Source organism: Pyrus communis, chromosome 10, assembly GCF_041283825.1.
Source record: "Pyrus communis isolate YQ-2024b chromosome 10, ASM4128382v1, whole genome shotgun sequence".
Classification (NCBI taxonomy): Eukaryota; Viridiplantae; Streptophyta; class Magnoliopsida; order Rosales; family Rosaceae; genus Pyrus; species Pyrus communis.
This window is the reverse complement of record NC_142574.1, coordinates 28767124-28785700: the sequence shown is the minus strand read 5'-3', so window position 1 is coordinate 28785700 and position 18577 is coordinate 28767124. Positions and strand designations below refer to the sequence as shown.

Below are 18577 nucleotides of genomic sequence, written 5' to 3'. Positions count from 1 at the left end.
ACATATTATTCAAATATCATTCTACTTAAATAATAACAGGTAATGTAATCAGTAATGTTTTGATCAAACTGAAAAATTTGTCATTAGTCAAAGGATGGTTTGGTGTTTAGATGCAACATATACATCAGAGTCCTACTAATCAGCTACTACGTTGATTTTTATCGCTTCCTCACTCTACGGCTCCTTTTTCTCCTTTCCTCTCTTTTGTTTTTGTCGAAATTTCTATTTTCCTCTCTCTATTTAGTTTAATTGAAATCCAATTTAACAAGAATTACTATTGTTAACCAAAAAATAAAGTTTTTATTTGTTGACAAACAATATTATAAGTGGATTAAATTATCAAAAATTAAGAGCATGAAAAATCGATAAAAATTAAACTTGCACCAACGTGCATCTTCAATTTTACAAATTTTTGTTTAAATAAAACAACTCTAAAAGCACATTTACGAGAAAAACCGAATATGACTATGGGATTCGTTTGAATGACCTTTAAACTGTTGAGATTTGTGAGAAAGAAAGGAAGAGGGGACAGACCGACGGACCGCATGCAAAAGCAACAGAAAATGATCTGGCCTTCATATGTTCTGCGTCATTAATTATGTGAATTCTTCCCATCAAGAAATTTTAAGTGTGCTAGAAACACGAATCTATACATCAATTATAAAAATATAATTAGCTGAAAACTTGAAAAGAGAGATAACAAATTATATTATTACATTTCGTATACTAATCGTGTTTTCGACAGATTAAAAATTTTCTCTTTGACAACATAGTGTCTATCAAAGGAAGACTTTGACCATTTGGATTAGTAGTAACAAAATTTAAAAAATAACATAATCGCGTCAATTGTGTCAAATAGTTCGCAAGTTTTTTGTTATCTATTCTATTCTATTAAGAGAAGAGACCTTGTCCAATTTTTACCCAATTTTTTCCTATTTTACCTTCATTTTTTATACACAATGTTGACATGATGAGGGCAAAATAGTAATTTTGAATTTTTCTCCTTTTTTTCCTATTTTCCCTCATTTTTTATACACAATTTTTACATAAGGAGGGCAAAATATTAATTTTGTACCAAAATATTTACATAAGATAAAAAATGTAACATCTCACATCGACCAACAAATAGGGAGTGATGTGTCTTATATGTACATGCCCACCTCCATATAGCACGAGGCCTTTTGGGAGCTCACTAGCTTCAAAGTTCATCAGAACTTCGAAGTTAAGCGAGTTCAGGTGAGAGCAATCCCAGGATGGGCTGACCCACTAGGAACTTCTCATGTGAGTTCCTAGAAACAAAACCGTGAGGGCGTGGTCGGGGCCCAAAGCAGACAATATCGTGCTACGGCAGAGTTAAGCCCAGGATGTGGTGGAGCCCGGGTCGAGATGTGACAAAAAATATGCACTTATTAAGAGAAATTGTCCCACCATCATTTTTTTTCATACACGTAAGTGAAATCATGATGTTTTTTGGATAGTTAGAATGAACTGAAGCGGTTGCACTTGAGGAGAACGTGGGAGGAGGTGAGCGGTTGAAGAGGCTTTAATTTTGTACCTTTTGACAAAATGACAATCATATCCCTATTTTTCCTATTTTACCCTCTTTTTTTTTTTTTTTTGAGAAAATAACAATCATATACCTATTTTTCTTATGACAAAACAGTAATTATATAATATTAAGAAAAAAATATACACTTATTAAGAGAAATTGTTCACACACACAAAATGTATGCTCTTTACTAGTATATGTTGAGAAGAGAGAATCGATATAAGACTCAAAAGCAAATTTTTGTTTTTAAATAGGCATAATCATTTCAACACTAGAAAAACAATTACATCGTTTGATAATAAAGAAATCAGTATGAGAGTTTCTTCTTCAATCGAAACATTGAAGCAGCAACTTGAGGTACAAAATTCTGCCAATTAGCAAGTTAGTGTCAATTGATATCTATATAGTTTTACAAAAGTAACTAATAATTTGTTTATTCTTTTGATATGCTACATATTGAATAGGAACTAAGGAAAGTATATCACATGCGTAATTTTTTATTTATTTAAATGGTACCAAACTAGGTGAATGATGAATCTCATTACTTCTGTTACCATATCTTATCCGAACTAAGGAGCATTTGAACATATGTTTTATTATTTAAATATGCTCATTATACACTTAATCATCTTTTACGTGTTTTTTCTCACTCAATTGTAGTTAACTTTCATATTAAATGTTACTTTTACAATTTTGAAAAAAGTTAATCAAGATCAGGTGACAGAATACGTGATAGATAATTAGGTGTATGATTATCATACAACATAATTTATGATGATGAGCAAAAATGCTCCATTCGAACTATGTAGCTAATCCAAGTATACTGTAACGTCATCTTCTACGCAGACCATTTGCTTACAGAAGTCTAGAAAATTATTTTGGTAGATTTGCCATTATTGCTTCTTAAATTCACAATCACAAGCACCAGGATGCACTCTTTTCTAGAAGAGCTTCACAGTTCAAATTTTCACACTTTGTAGTGAACAAAAAATGCCAACAGCATCCTCTCTGGATCATTTCGGTGAGTATTTTAGGGATTCATAAATTATGTATGTTCATCGTACATCGTGCAGTTAATTTTTATTAGATATTGTTTGTATTTAATTTTAAATAAAAATATTTAAAATGATTTCTGATCGTACGATGTACGATGAACAGATATAATTCATGGATCCCGATCCGGCGAGCATCCGGATTCCAAAAAATGCACGCTTGAATGATAGTTTAGAATTTCTTTTCTCCTTTTAGTCTTCTGTTACCGTTTATTTTCTGTAGTACTGAGCAGTACGGATTAGTATTATTAAGGGCGGAGTTAGAAATTTTTCACCGAGTAAGCTAGTTTAAAGTTTAAATCTTTATGAACAAAGAACTTGATAATGTATTTTTCACAGTATCAATTAGCTTATGAAAAGCTTCACAAGGTGATCCAAGAATTTTTTGTTATTAGACATGTGTTAAAAGTCAAACAAATCCCAATTTGAAATATATATATATATGTACAAGAAGCCATGAGAAAAATGATGTAAAAAAAAAAGAAATTGTTTGTAAGTTGTATTATATTGTTTTATGTAATTAAAAATAAGAAAATTAGGATTAATGCCTAAATATATAATGGACTACCTTCGGAAATCAAAAAAGTTACATGTAAAAGTTTGTTTTTCATCAAAAGCTACTTGGACTACAGCCCATGATAGCCTTTAAGCTGACTCCGTCCATGAGTGTTACTTGATAGTTTGGTTTTATATTCATTAAATTAGCAAAATAAGTGAAAAAAAAAAAAAAATTTCAATTCAATCAAGACTTTTTATTTTTAATACTACTCAGAGGAGAGAGGTTGGGGGGAGGATTTGATTATGGGGGTGGGGTGGATTGATCTCATCCTTTCTCGACGCTTGGCTGTTTCATTCAAAAAAAAAAAAAATTTAATATAGAAAATTTAGAGTGTACATTTATTATAAATAAAATATTAATAACTATTTTATTATTTATTTATTTTGTACTTTCTTTTGAGAAGTTTTTAGCTCAAGACACGAATTATAACATCATCTATATATATAAAGGGAGAGCCCCAGTTTGGTGAAGCTTTCCAAAATGCCAAGAATGCCCTCATTTCATACATAAAGCACACGGATATCTGCTCACAAAAATAGGGTCAAATTCGTAAATATAAAATAAATAAAAGAGGAAAAAAAAAAGTAAAAAAATTGAACGTGTTATAGAGAGGAAATAAACCGCCAGCAAAAAGTGGGTACAAAATTTCAACAACGTGGCCTCATAAACTCGACTAAAAGCTTTCAAGAAAAGAACACAAAAATAATATTAAAAAAAATAAAAGAAAACCACTCCAGATGGAACCGAAACTCTCCACACTTCCACTTAGAACAGCAGTTGCAGCAGTTGCCAATACTGGAGAAGGAACCGCCAATTACCGCACGTTCTAAAGATCTCAAATCATCACTTAACCCCCACAATATATGCAAAAAGTAAACAAACTCACTTTCGTTTTCTGCACAGACTCATCTCCTCCGAGTGGTTTTACGAAGTTTCTTCTGAATTTATCAGATTTCTCCCGTCGGTTAGAATCATCTTACATTGGTACGACTTACTCTTTCACCAAAGTGAATTTCAATTTGAATGGATTATATTTAGTTGCCAAGAATCATCTCACACTGGTACGAATTATATACTGGTTTTTGGTTTAATATGTTTTGAATCTTATCCTGCAGCCTGTAGTTTTACCAGATCATTTGTTTGTGCATATCCCAACAACCCAACCACAACCCATCTTTTCTTTTCGTTTTCTATGTAGATTTTGGCTCTCTAAGTATTTTCTTAGTTTCCAATGGCTTGAAGCTCTTCAAGGTTCATCAAGTGTGTGACTCTGGGAGATGGGGTTGTGGGGAAGGCCTGTATGCTTATTTGCTACACCAGCAACAAGTTTCCCATTGTTTGTTCTTCTTTTCTGCCAAAAACAATTTGACTAATTTGTGTGACTTTTGGGTTTTTTGGATTACTTGATGTGGTTATGTATCTGGGTTGGCTTATTTCTTCACACGCTCCATTGAGTTTTTTTTCTTTTTAGTTTCTTGGCTATGTGATTCTGGTTCTGGAATTGGGTCTCTTTATATTTTGTAAATCTATAAACTAATATTTACCAATTTGGCTGTGTGCTTCTAATTTTGGTATAGGCCTATTTATTTTCTTGGCTTTGTGCTTCTGATTCAGGTACCACTTAAACTAATATTCTCAAAGTTAAGTTTTTAGTTTGTTCGTTATATTCTCGAAGGCTCCTAATTATTTGTTTTCATTCTTAGGATATTTACAAGAATACCCACAAAAAATGAAGAAGGAACCTATTGATAAGATCTCAAACAGACGTGTCTCTATTTTTACACCTGGTTGGGAGATATCTGTCGGAGTAAAAACTACTGATCTAAGCCAACTGATTCTCAAAAAGTGGAAAAAGAAGAAGCATGAGCAGTATGTATCCTAAATTATATACAAATTTGTTACAAGAAATCTAACATTATATATACCTTCAATGTATAGGTGGCGCATGAAAAAGGCTGTGGAAGAATTAAAACCTTCAACAACTCCTCAGATCATACGTATTTGGAATAAAGTCCAACAAATAAGGTACAACACCATTTCTTACCTATTTATTTTTAATGGCATTCTCTATATCATTCTACAAATTAATTATCTCAAATTATAAAATAAAATAAAACAATTTATGGGTGCAGAAAAAAGATTAACAGTGGCCAAACAACTTTTCTAAATACGGTAAGTCTTCTCTTATTTTCATACAAAAGTATACTATAAATTCAAATTGCATTCAATTTTCAAATATAAATAAAATTGCATTTTTTGTCAGTTTTACAAGCATCACACCCGTCTCAAAGTACAAAGGTTGAAGTACAAGATTAAGGTAATATTTCTTATTATTTAATTTTTTAAATATGGTTACAATTTGTTACCTCAAACTTGACAAACATATTTATCTTTCAGTATTCTACAAGTAACTGGAGTAAAAGTATTGCCATGAGAAAATTGTCAAACTTAAAGGTATTTAGGTTAAGTTGCTTACAATCTTTATAGTTGGGATTGTGCATTATAGTTAGACTTCTTATTTTATCATCATTGCTTGCAGATTAACCATGAAAATCTAAAACATCAAGTGCAAGCAAATGGGTGGCAAGCATGGCTTTGAGTTCATCCCTAGCTAGCCTATAACTTTGATTGAAAACTTATGAATCTGAAACATTTTGATTTAAGGACATTAAATGTTGTCAATATGTATTTAGAAATCAAATTACATGTCATATTTTCATTTTTTTTTTTTTATAAATAGTATATGTTTTCCCATTTTATCTTCGTTGTTGTTTTAAAGAAAAAATAGTAAAAAATGTATGACATATTGCTCACATATGTGCAAATTGGATGGAATATATGCTCCTAAATTATTCAACAAATGTAGCAATATGACAATATGGCATGCGATAACACCATTATCACTTTGGAATGATGGGATGATTGTACGGTAACACCATTATCTCACCAACCTTTCTTCAACTCAAGCAATTGGAACTACGTAGCCTGGCCCATGCTTTAATGTTGAACATCTCAGTCCCAACCCAAAATGGCACACCCATAATTATGTACTCACTCCTCTAACTGTATCAACTATCCCATTCATAAATTTCATTTTTGGGTACAATGGGCAGGTGCAAAAAGACTAAGTTAAATGATTGAACATAATAAAAAATTGAAAATAATAAGAAATTGTTGTGATGGACACAAACCACTTTATAAAATAATCACTTAAGAAATATACGAATATCTAAAACAACACATCTTTGGGGCGCGTAGCGCCCGTGATGCAAAAATGTCTCTCGCACGCACGTTAGTGCGTGCAGAGAGGCTAGTATATTATTGAGTAAAGTACAAAAAACTACCTTAACTATTGGGGTCACGACAGTTTCATACCTCATATTTTAAAATTGACAATGTCATACCGCATCTTACGAATTTGTGATAATGTCATACCTCCGTCAATTTTTCTGTTAGTTTTTCTGTTAAATGCTAACGTGGCAAGAGACGGGGACCACTTTTTATTAAAAAACTAATAAAATATTATTAAAAACTAAAAAAAATATTTAATATTTTTTAAATATTAAAATAATAAATAAAAGTAAAATTTAAAAAAAAAAGGTAAAATACAAAAAACTACCTCAACTATTGGGGTCACGACAGTTTCTTACCTCATCTTTTAAAATTGACAATGTCATACCGCATCTTACGAATTTGTGACAATGTCATACCTCCGTCAATTTTTTTGTTAGTTTTTCTGTTAAGTGCTAACGTGACTTGATTCAGGACCTACTTTCTATTAAAAACTAAAAAATAATTATTTAATATTTTTTTAATTATTAAAATAATAATAAAAAGCAAAAAAAATATAAAAAAAAACCCTCATTTCGTCCCTCCCCTCCCCCCTCCTCCCTCCTTTCTCCTCTCCCCATCTTCATCTTCTTCCCCTACCTGCAAATCCCAACACAAAAAAAAAAAAAAAAAAAAAAAAAAAAAAAAAAATCCAATTTGTCTTCCCCCCACACCCACACTCTTCTCCCTCCTGCAACCCAAAAAAAAAAAAAAAACCCAAATCCCGTAGGTGGGAAGATGGGTGAGCAAAAAAGGTGAAGGATGGGTGCGAAAGAGGATGTGGAAAATAGATGAAAGTGGTGGATTTGGGGTTTGATGGGTTTTCAATTTTTTTTTTTTCCTTCTTTTTTTCCTCGTCTTCTTCTTCTTCTTCCGTAGGGGAGTTGATGGTTTAAAAAAAAAAAAAAATTTTCCTTCCTCCTTTTTTTCCTCTTCTTCTTCTTCTTCCTCCTTCTCCTTCTCCTTCTCCTTCTTCTTCTTCCCCAGGGGGTGTTGATGAGTTTTCAAATTTTTTTTTATTTTTTCTTCTTCTTCTTCTTCTTCCTCCTCCTTTTCTTCCTCTTCTTCTTCTTCCTCCTTCTCCTTCTCCCTTCTTCTTCTTCTTCCGCGCCGACAGGGGGGATTTTTTTTTTTTTTTTTCCTTCCCCCTTTTTTTCCTCTTCTTCTTCTTCTTCCTCCTCCTCCTCCTCCTTCTCCTTCTTGTTCTTCCGCAGGGGGAGGTTGTTGGGTTTTCAAAATTTTTTTTTTTTTTTTTTTTGGGTTTGCAGGTGGGGGGAAGAAAATGAATATGGGGAGAAGAGAGAGGAGGGGGGAGGGGGAGGGGAGGGACGAACTGATGGTTTTTTTTTTTTTTTCCCTCTGCTTTTTATTATTATTTTAATATTAAAAATATATTAAATAATTATTTTTTAGTTTTTAATAGAAAGTATGTCCCGAATCAAACCACGTGAGCACTTAACAGAAAAATTGACGGAGGTATGACATTGTCACAAATTCGTAAGATGCGGTATAACATTGTCAATTTTAAAAGATGAGGTATGAAACTGTCGTGACCCCAATAGTTGAGATAGTTTTTTCTACTTTACCCCTTTTTTTTTTTAATTTTACTTTTATTTATTATTTTAATATTTAAAAAATATTAAATATTTTTTTTAGTTTTTAATAATATTTTATTAATTTTTAATAGAAAGTGGTCCCCGTCTCTTTCCACGTCAGTATTTAACAGAAAAACTAACAGAAAAATTGACGGAGGTATGACATTGTCACAAATTCGTAAGATGCGGTATGACATTGTCAATTTTAAAAGATGAGGTATGAAAATGTCGTGACCCCAATAGTTGAGATAGTTTTTTGTATTTTACCCTATATTATTATATAAATGAAAGAAAATTTTATTTTCCAAGTGTCATATTGCTTGTATAATGAGATAACACGTAATGTACGATGTCGTATTCTGTGAACACCAAAAAATTTCTCCTCATTCGGATCCATGGCGGGCCCACGAGTAAAGTGTTTCCCCTTAGGCCTTGCATGCAAGTTGGATTCTTCAGACAATTGCAGGCTTTGGTGACCATGCACACGGTTTCATCTCTTCGTTGCCTAAAGGCTATATGACACCTCTGTCAGGGAACGAGGGGTGCAGTTACCGGGAGGGCAGAAGCAACGAGTAACCATTGTCGTTGCTCATCGTCTTACCACCATAAAAAACACCGACGTAATTGCAGTGGTGAAGAACAGCGTGGCGGCCGCGAAGGGAAGCCACGAGTTCTTATGAAGATCGGCGATGGTGCTTGTGCATCTTTTGTGGCACTTCACACAAGTTCAATGTGAGAAGGAAGATAAAGGCTATAATTTGTCACCTTTTTGGCAGTATCAGTTGAAATTTGTTAAACTGATGACCATTTTTTTTATAAACAACGCGAATCATCAAATTACATATTTATGTAGCATTCACGAAAATGCATTGTCTGGAAATTTTGTAAGAAACAATATGCACACGCATGTCCCGACTACATCATGGGACAACGCCAAACGAGCGCACGAGAAAACCGAACATCATGACCAGACAATCTTTTGTTATTTTGCACATGATGAGAGCCGTAAAGAGGAAACTAACTACCAGATGTTGGGGAGGGCTCAGTAATCTTCACCCCCGAGATCGCTGGATGGAATCCGCTGGCGTTTCTCCACGTAGGCTGTCGGAAACCATCCTCCTTTTCCTTTGCACTCTCCTTCTGACCATCCTGATGGACTCACCTGGATAAAAAGTTTTCCAGATCAGCAAACAAGAGAATATTAGGCACGTTAATTCAAAAAAAGGAAAAAAAATTGGGCAAGTTTCATCCAGAGCATCCCAACAAATCATGGCCTAGTTTTCGTTTATGGTTGATGAACATTTTAAAGGCCGGTCTCGAGGATATTACCTTTCGCACAACAACATAGTCACCGACTGACAGGCTTAGTTCCTTCTCTGATGCAGCACTGAAAGAATGTGTTGCCTGAAAGCGTAAAAACATTAGAAGTTCAGATTCTTAGACGTACTTGAAATATGATATGTCATAGAGCCAGTTCAAGAATGGGTGAAACAGGCACGAAACTGGATATTGAAGGCCCACGGTCCTAAGGAATAGAAAAACGAAGAACACTTATTTCATCTTTTAGTATCTTAACTTATCTGTTAATTCCTCTCTCCCTTCTTTCTATACAACCTACATTGTTAACTTTCTCTGCAACTATATGACCCCTGCATTGTGCAGCCAGCAGCCTATCTTATATTCTCGTGTTAATCTTTGTATAAAGGGTAAATACAATTTCTTTTAATACTTTAAGTTTGATTGAGCAATCAGAAATACAGCATCCAGGATATGAAAAGTAACATACTTCGGCCAAGAAGTACATTGTTTTCTCTGAGCCGTTCTCTTGTGGAATCACAGGAGGAGCAGACTCTTTCCGTTGTTTCTCTGAGACCAACTGCCACAAAAACCAGGCCATGACATGAGTTCATATAATTAAATCGGAAATGCTTTCCTTTTAAAGACAATCGTAAGTGGAACTGACCTCTGCTTCAACCTCACCGAGTACGGCAGCCACTCTCAGATGATAATTCTTTTCTCCTTCAACCTTAAAAGTGCTAAGGTTAATACGTGTATAACTGAAGAATGACTATAATCTTCAACATAAAAACTAACATTCGGAAAATCATGTGCATTCTTACCAGTGCAACAAGCCTCTGGAAAGTTAGTCTTTGCTGCTGTGCTTCCACAGCAGCCAATGCAGCTGAAGCTTCTATACCCAGAACCGCCATGTTTGCTTTCAATTCTTTCATCTTTGCTTCCGCCGCCTGCAGCTTTGCAACATTATCAGGATTTGGAAGTTCTCTTACTCGTGCTTGTCTTCTGGACACTTCTACCGCCTGTTGTTTTCTTAAGGTCACTAATATGTTGGCAAAAGGCAAATATTATCAAGCATGATAAGATAGGAATGTATTTTACCTGTGTCTCTGCTTCCTGTCTCATTCGACTATAACGTTGAGCAAGATGACGAGCATCTTCCAAAGGAGCACCAGCTATCATTGCTCTTAACGGATCTAAAATCTATAAAAAACAGTGAAGGATAAGCTACATGTTCCATCTTAAATCATGAATATTATTACAATCTTCAAAAACGAAGTGGACTTATACAAATGTAATGGTATTAAAAGTCCATCTAAAGTTGCAAGCCACTCAAAAGGTTCAAAGTTAAGTATATTATACTTCAATCAACACCATTCTAAAATATAATTCTAATCCACAAACACGTACACTGTAAATATTCATGATAGAATTCACGTCCTGCAGCATAGCACAAAATGGCTACAATACTTCAATGATGACTAAAACGCAACCATGGTTGAGAAATAATCGTCAGAAATACAGAATACTTCTGTCATCCAAAAAGTTATATAAAATAATGTATGTGCGAGCGTGTCTGTGTACGGATGAATCCTGCATCCAACAATGTAACTAATTTCTCTAAGAATCGTTGACGAATTACAACAAATGGTAGAAACTACCCAATGATGAAGTCATAAGCACAACATAAATAAAATTATAATCGGAAGTCAACCTGTGAAGATAACAGCTTATTCAAATCTTCTTGTTCCTTTTCTACATGCTTACGAGCATCACCATATATAGATGCACCCTTAGCTAAAATCTTGTCACTGGTGTTTTCTGCACCATATCTGCTACAATCCTCGGACAACTTGGTTCCTGGCTACCACAAAGAGAGAACTAGTAATAAGTGCAACTACAAAGGCTAAGGTTATTCCCTCCAATATACTAAGTGAAGTTCTGAAACTAATTTCATAGGCTAAGGCTATTCCCTCCGATACACATTGCCTCATAGATAATCCAATGTGACTGAAAACGAATAACAAATTTCTACCTGCTTCAATATGCTTATACCCTATGGCTGTGAACGCTTCTGCTGCTTTAACAACTTCCTTCTGAAAATCCTGAGGATAAATAATGCGAAATCAGTTTCTGGCACCAACTTCAAAGATATTACACATCTTAGAAAATCACGATAGGGGTGCTTTGCTTTTTTTCTTTTTAACGAAGACGGAAAGAATAGATCGTTTCAAGTTAATGTATAATTTGAAAATGGCTCTTGGTCACATATATACCTTTCCTGAGCGAGTGGACCTGTACAGTTTCTCTAGCTGCTGATGTCTCTGCATCTCAACCTCATCTATTACCATTACATCTGAGCTTTCATAACCAGTCCCACCGAACTGCTTTATCACAGCCTGAAAATTCAAAAACAAAACTATAACATTAATTTGATGGACAGAAACAATAGCAACTAATTGATGGGTGAATATTTCTAACAAGCGAAAAAAAAAGTAGGTAAATAGCAAGAACGGAGTCGCGGAAGAACCATAATGGTGTGCTAAATGAACTTAGATAATTTAAGTTAGCAATCCGAGGGTGGTATTTTCTACACTTATCTCTACTATCATCAAACGCGCTATATATTGCATAAAGTGTACTACCAAAACTCATCCGCCACTACTGAATTTGTCAACAAAAGTATATAGATAATAACCAAAATTGGGTCCATTTAAGAAACAATGAATTCGATCTTCACCAAGAAATTCGATATGAATAAAGCTTAAATTCATACTGCATTTTCTCCATTGATCTAATACAGATTGCAGAAAAGTAACAAAATTTCAAATTTTGAGATTCAGGTCTTCCGGATTCAAATCGAAATGAACAGAATTTGCTTAATTCAATTAACTAGCACCATTCTTCTCTCAAGAAGATCAACAACAGTAAAATTTTCGATCGAATAACGAACCGGGCACCACTGAAATCGCTTCAAATTTACATCCCCCTTCATAATTTAGTAAACCAATACAAACACAAAGCACGAATCCACCGCCACATTTTCTCAGTAACCAAACAGTCAATTAGCAAGCTTAAAACTTTACTTCAAAAATAACAAGAACAAGAAAATTATACTCAAAACAAATAAATGGGTTGTTCGTAAATCACCTGCTGCTGCTTGGCGACCTGCTCTCGGAGCTTACTAGCTTGCTTTCTTATAGCATCCATTCTTTTTCTTCTTCTTCTACTCCTTCGGGCTCTGTTTCCTTGAAGAGCAGAGAATTGAGATCGAGCTCAAAACGACGATGGATTGTTGTTGAAGTGAGTGGGATTTTGGATTTGAAGGTTGATGGATCTCAAACTCTGAAATCGAACTAGTCTTTTGAATATACTGGGTTGGGTTGGGAACCATACAGCGCTGGAAAGAGCTGCTCTGTTTTCTGGGAAATGTTTGTGTGTGGTGCTGAAGTGTATTCTTTACTTAGGCTCATGACCGTAGGATGGAGTTGATTGAATGATCTTGATCATGGGCCTAAATAGTGCACCTAATTCTTTGAGATATGACCCATGAAACTTTTTCTTTGTTTTGTTGGAAAATTTTGATATTTCTTTAAATTACAACCGATGTGAGATTTTTTTATTTTTATATTCTTACAATATCAAATAAGTAATAACTCAATGATTACCGAGGATGGTTTCTTTTGGAAAAATATTAGGAAGATTATCTTTCTATATCATATTTTGTAGACCACGTGATATGACGATTGCTGATTGGTTTATTATTTTAGTAATTTAAAAAGAAAATCCAATCATCGACCTCTACATCATATGCGGTTTACAAAATACGATTTAAGTAAATGGTCTCTCTAGCATCAACCATTTGCTTCTATCTCCTTTATTTGTGAGTGGGGGATTGGAGTTTGCAACATTTCTTAACAAAGTGATATAAAATATATTGCAATAATATCTAGTTATTTCGTTCATATATACATGCTGAGATTAGAACATACGTGGTGTTATTAAGTCACGTGTATAATACGACGGTATGATGTGACAGATATTTTTAAAACCTAATAAATCAATATTAGCTACATAGATTACAACAAACTAAATTAATCACTTTACATGATGATATGATACTTACGCTAATAATTTCCTGCATATGTTCAACGAACTTATAATATGAAACTTCACAACCTATTGTTTAATAAAAAAGAGCAAAATATTCTAAACTCTACTTTTTCAAATTCGAATTGAGTGTAAACTCCCTCTCAAATTAAAAATAAAAAATAAAAATTTTGTCTATTTATTCACTTGTTTCATTTTGTGAATTTTGTAATTAAATATAGTACTTTTAAAGAAATATCACAATTTGATAAATATCGTACTATTTCACAAAAATAAAAATAAAATATCGCGTGTACCATTTTCTAAAAAATATGATGTTTTTTAATTGCTTACTATTTGTCACAATATAATATGCGGTGGTAGAATCCAAATTTTTTTATTTTATTGTTCTCAAACACTAGGAACTACCAATTCAAATTGTGCACCCTAATTGTTTAGTATTAAATAATTTTCAAATTTATTCATCTAATCCAACTTGACAAATTGATTTATTTCTTAATTTGTACACATTCAAGTAGCTCTTCAATTATGTGCACAATATCGAAATTTCCCAAATCACATCATATTGAAGCCCAACTTTTCCTCCAACCATTAAATAATTATTGCAGTCACAGATTCACAGAGAATCACATGCACCCCAGATTCATATTATTATGTCCACAAAAAATAATCCAAAACCCATGAAAAATAAATCATAATCTCATAATACATTGTTTTTATTTACTTTATCAAGCGATGATAATGTTTATCATTTTATTAATAATATATTTTTACTAATATCAGTTAAAGGTGACGAGCAGATGCATTCTCGAAAAACAAATACAAAAAAACATCCAAGAATTGCATACCACAGACATGCACCCCATTATTTTAAGCCACGTCCCCAAAAAATTGACAAACTCTCTAATCCCTAGGGCCCAACCCTAATATTTTTTTCCCACTCCTCAAAAACGTTCCAAAATTCAAACATTCACAAATCCACATCAAGATCCCACCATTCACAAAATGACACTTAGCAATAAAATTAGCCCCTTATGCTCTAGAATCTATAGGAACTTATTTACACCCAAAACATAACTGTAACCGCGTCTCAAATTAATTCTGTTTCACTATAGGTTTTAACTTTTGTTTATAAAAACACGTTATTCGTTTAAAATACTGATACAATGACATCTAAGTAAGTTTTTCTCAACTGACTCGGACATAAATTGGCAACTTTTTGTACCCAAATAAATAAATTAGCCCAACCAGACCACACAGAATCTTCACACACGCATCTAGAGACAGGGAAATCCCAAAAGAATCCTCATCTCTCTCACCATTACCAGTCCTTATTTCTTACCATTTCAAGTTTTAATTTTTATTGTATTTTTGGAGAAATTTTTAGCTATCACGGGAACGATATATGCAAGTGGTGAAATTTTTTAATTTTTAAGTTATTAATCTTTGAACATATATAATCTACAATTTCTATAGAAATACGTAATTTACCATCTCGTGTATGACGGTCAGATTAAAAAATCTCTTGGATTTTTAAAACACAGGCGGTTATTCTCCACAAAACAGTCCCTGAGAGTCCCACATAATCACCTTTAAGAGAGAGAGAGAGAGAGAGAGAGGAGAATAGTGTCCGGGGTTTTGATTTCGATCGAATAATACGAAGATCTGTCTCTCCGAGCGAGAGGAGAGAGAGATAGAGAGACCCCATTGCTGCTGTACAATCCCCAAAAGGAGACAGAGAGAGAGTGTGCAATCATGCCATCAGGTGCCAAGAAGCGAAAAGCTGCCAAGAAAAAGAAGGAGCAGCAAACCCACAACGGCACATCCAATCCTCCTCCTCTTCCTTCTCAAGGTGCTTTCTTTGTTTATTTGATTATTCAATTCGTCAATCCCTCACTTTCCCATCTCTCACTCGATTGTTTCCGAACCTTTGTCAGTAATTTTTCTTGTTATTTTATCGATTTGGGTAATTGGGTATTTACCAGTTACCCTTTTTTGCTTTGGGTTGGTTGGGATTTTTGTGATATGAATCAAGTTACCCAATTTTGAAGCTTTGATTTTGTTTCATTTCCCCCATTTGGGTTGGTGGGTATTTGCGGATGTGTTGAGTTTAGCTTAATTCTGGTGAACAAATTGTGGTTGCATGTTAGTTAGTGAATCTCTGAGTTCGTACTTTATCCCCCTCTCTAATGACAGTTTTGAAATTTGAATGTTTGACACTTTTTGGCTTCGAATTGGCTTAATGGGTGTTTATTGAAGTCTTAGCTTTGCATGGTTTTGACTGAAACTCTTGTGATTGAATTGAACTATGTTAGGAAATAATGATGTGAACTCCCAAGATAAGGGAGTGCCTGGGGATGCCGAGGCAGTTCAGAGGGTTGAAATTGAGAGGGAACTGAGGAACAATTCAACAAGCAAAAATGTGATTATTGAGGATGCTAAGTCTGCAAAGGGATCATCTAACGGGGACGATAGAAGCTCTAGCAGTAGTAGTTCAGATGAAGAATCTCGAGCTGTTGATAGAAGGCGAAAGGAGGATATCCATACTTCAGTTTCGGAGGAAAAACCTCATAATGATTTGGTTAAGTCAGTCGATTCTACATCAGCTGGGAAGACTACTGAAGATTCACCAGCTGAGAAGACTACAAGTTCAGCTACTACAGAGAGTGCCCCTTCTGTTGATTCTGTTACGCATGAGGTTTCTGTGCACCTCTCAAAAAGGACGCCAGTTGAAAGTGCACCGATCTCCAATGAGGTAGTAAAAGCAGGGTTGGATAATGGTGCAGAGAAAACATTGCCTACTGTGGATCCTGTATCAAAGAAAATTGAGGATAAAGCATCGCCATTACTGGACAATACTGCTAAGGCATCTTCAAGTGTGGTGGAATCTGCGTCTCAAGAAAATGAGAGCAAAGTATTGCCATCATTAGGTACTTCTCTGGCCCAAGTTAGTAATGATGCTGAACCCATCAAAGATCCTGAGGTTCCAGAATATTCTGAAAAGCAGGTATTGCGCCGCATTTTTTTCTTCATTGAAAGTTTGATGTTAGATCTTTTTTTGTTTTGATAATCACATTCAATTTCTTTGCTGGAATTTATGCAGCCTCTGTTAGCTCCGGCTCCACCCGTGGCGCAAAAAACATCTTGGCTTAGCTGCTGTGGAATTCTGGAGGCTATAACAGGCTCCAATAGATAAGTTCAGGTTGGGATTTTTCTATCAAGTTCTAATAACATGTCTTGCCTTTTCTCTCTCTATATAGTTTTTGTCAATGCTATAGAGCAGACTGGGTCAGTGTGACATTGAGATGTGTTTAGGATGTAACAGGGATGCCATAATTGTTTGAGTGGTCATTGTTTATTATGTTTCAGAAATTTAAAGTGTGGATCTTTATTGACCGTGGTCTCTAGGTGTCTGATTTATGCTTTTATAGAATATGGATTGCACTGCTAGTGAAAAATGGTAGCCAAGGACTGGAATTGTCAAGATTGGTTTGTCATGAAAGGCCTCGTTTACGATTTTCTCACATGAAGGGTTTAACGTTTATCATGTTGCCTATGGAATGTAAATAGTGGATGGAGAATTATGTTTAAATGTGTTGCATAATGTGTTATCTTACAGATTTTAGTAGGAAATTTAGTTACTAATCGAGTAGGATTGTCTCACTATACAAGTTTGAGTAGTAAAGCAGCGAGTAACAATCCATTATTTAAAAGATAAGAAGAGAGAAGAAATTGTTGAGGCTTCTTCCCAAGAGGGACTTTAAGCAGTACTTTCAGACTTTAAGCTGTCCTCACGGAGAAGAAATTAGATAAAAGCAGGAATTACAAATGTTCGACTCATATCTTGATGTCGACAGTCCCTTATGCTAGAGATAGAAGACCTCTTTTGAGCTAAGGTTCTGCGGAAGTTTTTTTAGTTGATCTCCCTTGAATTGCAAGTGTACATCAATTGTAAAAGTAGATAGAGATTGTACTAGAGATTAAAAGAACAGGGTCTCATATTTTGTTCGTTTAGCTAGCTGCTAGCTCAACCACCTAAAGGAGAATCTATTAGGCATTTCTGTTTCAGCTCGTCTAATAAGCGCGCTATCTGAATGTGATCTTTTTCAAGTGTTAGGTATTTTCTGATTTGATCTGAACCTGCTTAAATTTTCTCGTAGTCTGAGAACGGTGCTAAGCTTTATATTATTGCTCAACTCTATGCCAGCATTGAGATATATGCATCGCTTTCCTGCATAACAATTTTATATAGACTTGAGTGATGTTACTGTTCGAGTTTGTAATACCTTTCATACTGAATGTTGTTTGATTTTTTCAAGGTTTCTCGTGATGCAGAAACAACGGATGAAGCTGTTTTGTAACCAAAAAAAGAGCATGAAGGGTTTCAGCGGACTCGTGAAACTTGTGGAAGTGAAAAATGTTCCGAGAATTTTATGATATTTCGATATTAGAACTTATACTTTTTTTCCCGAAAGAATAATGGGCAAGAACCGGATTAGATAAAACCAAATTAAGATCTGTGGTGGTGATAGTGTCAGGAATGGTAGGCAGCTGTATATCTCTGCTTTTGCAACCTTTCTTTCTTGTTACTTTTGCAGAATAGTTCTCTGTGTTGTTTTTACTTCCTTTTTTGCAACATTTTCAATATCATTCTTCACTTGATTGTTGTAGCCAAGTTAAGAGTCCCGCTCTCCGCAATTTATTTTAGATTAGAATATTGTTCGAACAGTGGAAGCGTTTGATTACTCACGATTTTTAGTCGATTTTATGAATTCGTATTTAAATCATCGTTCAATCTATTATTTTTATTTTCGTCTCACCGTGAAGTTTTGAAAATTAATTTAAGACTTTCCGTTTATATTTTTGAGAATGGAATCCCATTTTGACATTGATTTGGGGCCGCAATACTATATTTTTCACTTGCTTTTTAGTTTTTGGTTTAGATATTTTACTAAATATATATATTTATTGCTTAATAAATCGTAAAATCACTTTTAAATGCCTTATAATGTTTTTCTTAATGCTCATAGAAAATATTTTAAGACAAAAAAATTTGCATTTTTTCACAAAAAAACATGGTTTAACA

The 18577-nt window shown here is 34.3% G+C and overlaps 3 protein-coding genes across 5 annotated transcripts; 2 read left to right on the top strand and 1 right to left on the bottom strand.

Annotated features, from left to right (window-relative positions):
- Positions 1 to 3939: 3939 nt before the first annotated feature.
- Positions 3940 to 5759, top strand: LOC137749181 (uncharacterized). Its single transcript, XM_088678411.1, has 7 exons — positions 3940 to 4458; positions 4864 to 5029; positions 5099 to 5185; positions 5293 to 5332; positions 5424 to 5477; positions 5558 to 5614; positions 5700 to 5759. The coding sequence occupies exons 2-7, from the start codon at positions 4890 to 4892 to the stop codon at positions 5757 to 5759; spliced, it is 438 nt and encodes a 145-aa protein (XP_088534537.1). The 5' UTR covers positions 3940 to 4458; positions 4864 to 4889.
- Positions 5760 to 8873: 3114 nt separating this feature from the next.
- Positions 8874 to 13509, bottom strand: LOC137729686 (SH3 domain-containing protein 3). 2 transcript variants are annotated; one of them, XM_068468690.2, is made up of 10 exons: positions 12532 to 13509; positions 11658 to 11780; positions 11417 to 11486; positions 11096 to 11241; positions 10483 to 10584; positions 10206 to 10403; positions 10049 to 10111; positions 9872 to 9961; positions 9415 to 9489; positions 8874 to 9247 (listed from the first exon to the last, which is right to left on the bottom strand). In XM_068468690.2, the coding sequence occupies exons 1-10, from the start codon at positions 12589 to 12591 to the stop codon at positions 9128 to 9130; spliced, it is 1047 nt and encodes a 348-aa protein (XP_068324791.1). In that variant the 5' UTR covers positions 12592 to 13509; the 3' UTR covers positions 8874 to 9127. The 2 variants fall into 2 exon arrangements, with proteins under 2 accessions (XP_068324791.1, XP_088534096.1); XM_088677970.1 differs by lacking the exons at positions 8874 to 9247; positions 9415 to 9489 and adding an exon at positions 9688 to 9734 and having other exon boundaries at positions 12532 to 12775.
- A 1539-nt stretch (positions 13510 to 15048) lies between these two features.
- On the top strand, positions 15049 to 18166 carry LOC137729084 (uncharacterized). Of its 2 annotated transcripts, none has more exons than XM_068467908.2 (4): positions 15049 to 15343; positions 15807 to 16498; positions 16595 to 16693; positions 17811 to 18166. In XM_068467908.2, exons 1-3 carry the CDS (start codon positions 15247 to 15249, stop codon positions 16685 to 16687), a joined length of 882 nt encoding a protein of 293 aa, XP_068324009.2. In that variant the 5' UTR covers positions 15049 to 15246; the 3' UTR covers positions 16688 to 16693; positions 17811 to 18166. The 2 variants fall into 2 exon arrangements, with proteins under 2 accessions (XP_068324009.2, XP_068324010.2); XM_068467909.2 differs by having other exon boundaries at positions 15056 to 15343; positions 17827 to 18166.
- The last annotated feature ends 411 nt before the right edge of the window (positions 18167 to 18577 follow it).

Excerpts from the sequence above, each read along its gene's own strand:
- LOC137749181 (XM_088678411.1), top strand. The coding sequence starts at position 4,890 with ATGAAGAAGGAACCTATTGATAAGATCTCAAACAGACGTGTCTCTATT. Across the intron at positions 5,333-5,423 it reads AAACAACTTTTCTAAATACG|TTTTACAAGCATCACACCCG; the intron begins GTAAGTCTTCTC and ends ATTTTTTGTCAG. Across the intron at positions 5,615-5,699 it reads GAAAATTGTCAAACTTAAAG|ATTAACCATGAAAATCTAAA; the intron begins GTATTTAGGTTA and ends CATTGCTTGCAG.
- LOC137729084 (XM_068467908.2), top strand. The coding sequence starts at position 15,247 with ATGCCATCAGGTGCCAAGAAGCGAAAAGCTGCCAAGAAAAAGAAGGAG. Across the intron at positions 15,344-15,806 it reads TCCTCCTCTTCCTTCTCAAG|GAAATAATGATGTGAACTCC; the intron begins GTGCTTTCTTTG and ends GAACTATGTTAG. Across the intron at positions 16,499-16,594 it reads CAGAATATTCTGAAAAGCAG|CCTCTGTTAGCTCCGGCTCC; the intron begins GTATTGCGCCGC and ends GAATTTATGCAG.
- LOC137729686 (XM_068468690.2), bottom strand. The coding sequence starts at position 12,591 with ATGGATGCTATAAGAAAGCAAGCTAGTAAGCTCCGAGAGCAGGTCGCC. Across the intron at positions 9,962-10,048 it reads TCGGTGAGGTTGAAGCAGAG|TTGGTCTCAGAGAAACAACG; the intron begins GTCAGTTCCACT and ends TTTTTGTGGCAG. Across the intron at positions 9,490-9,871 it reads CAATGTACTTCTTGGCCGAA|GCAACACATTCTTTCAGTGC; the intron begins GTATGTTACTTT and ends TTACGCTTTCAG.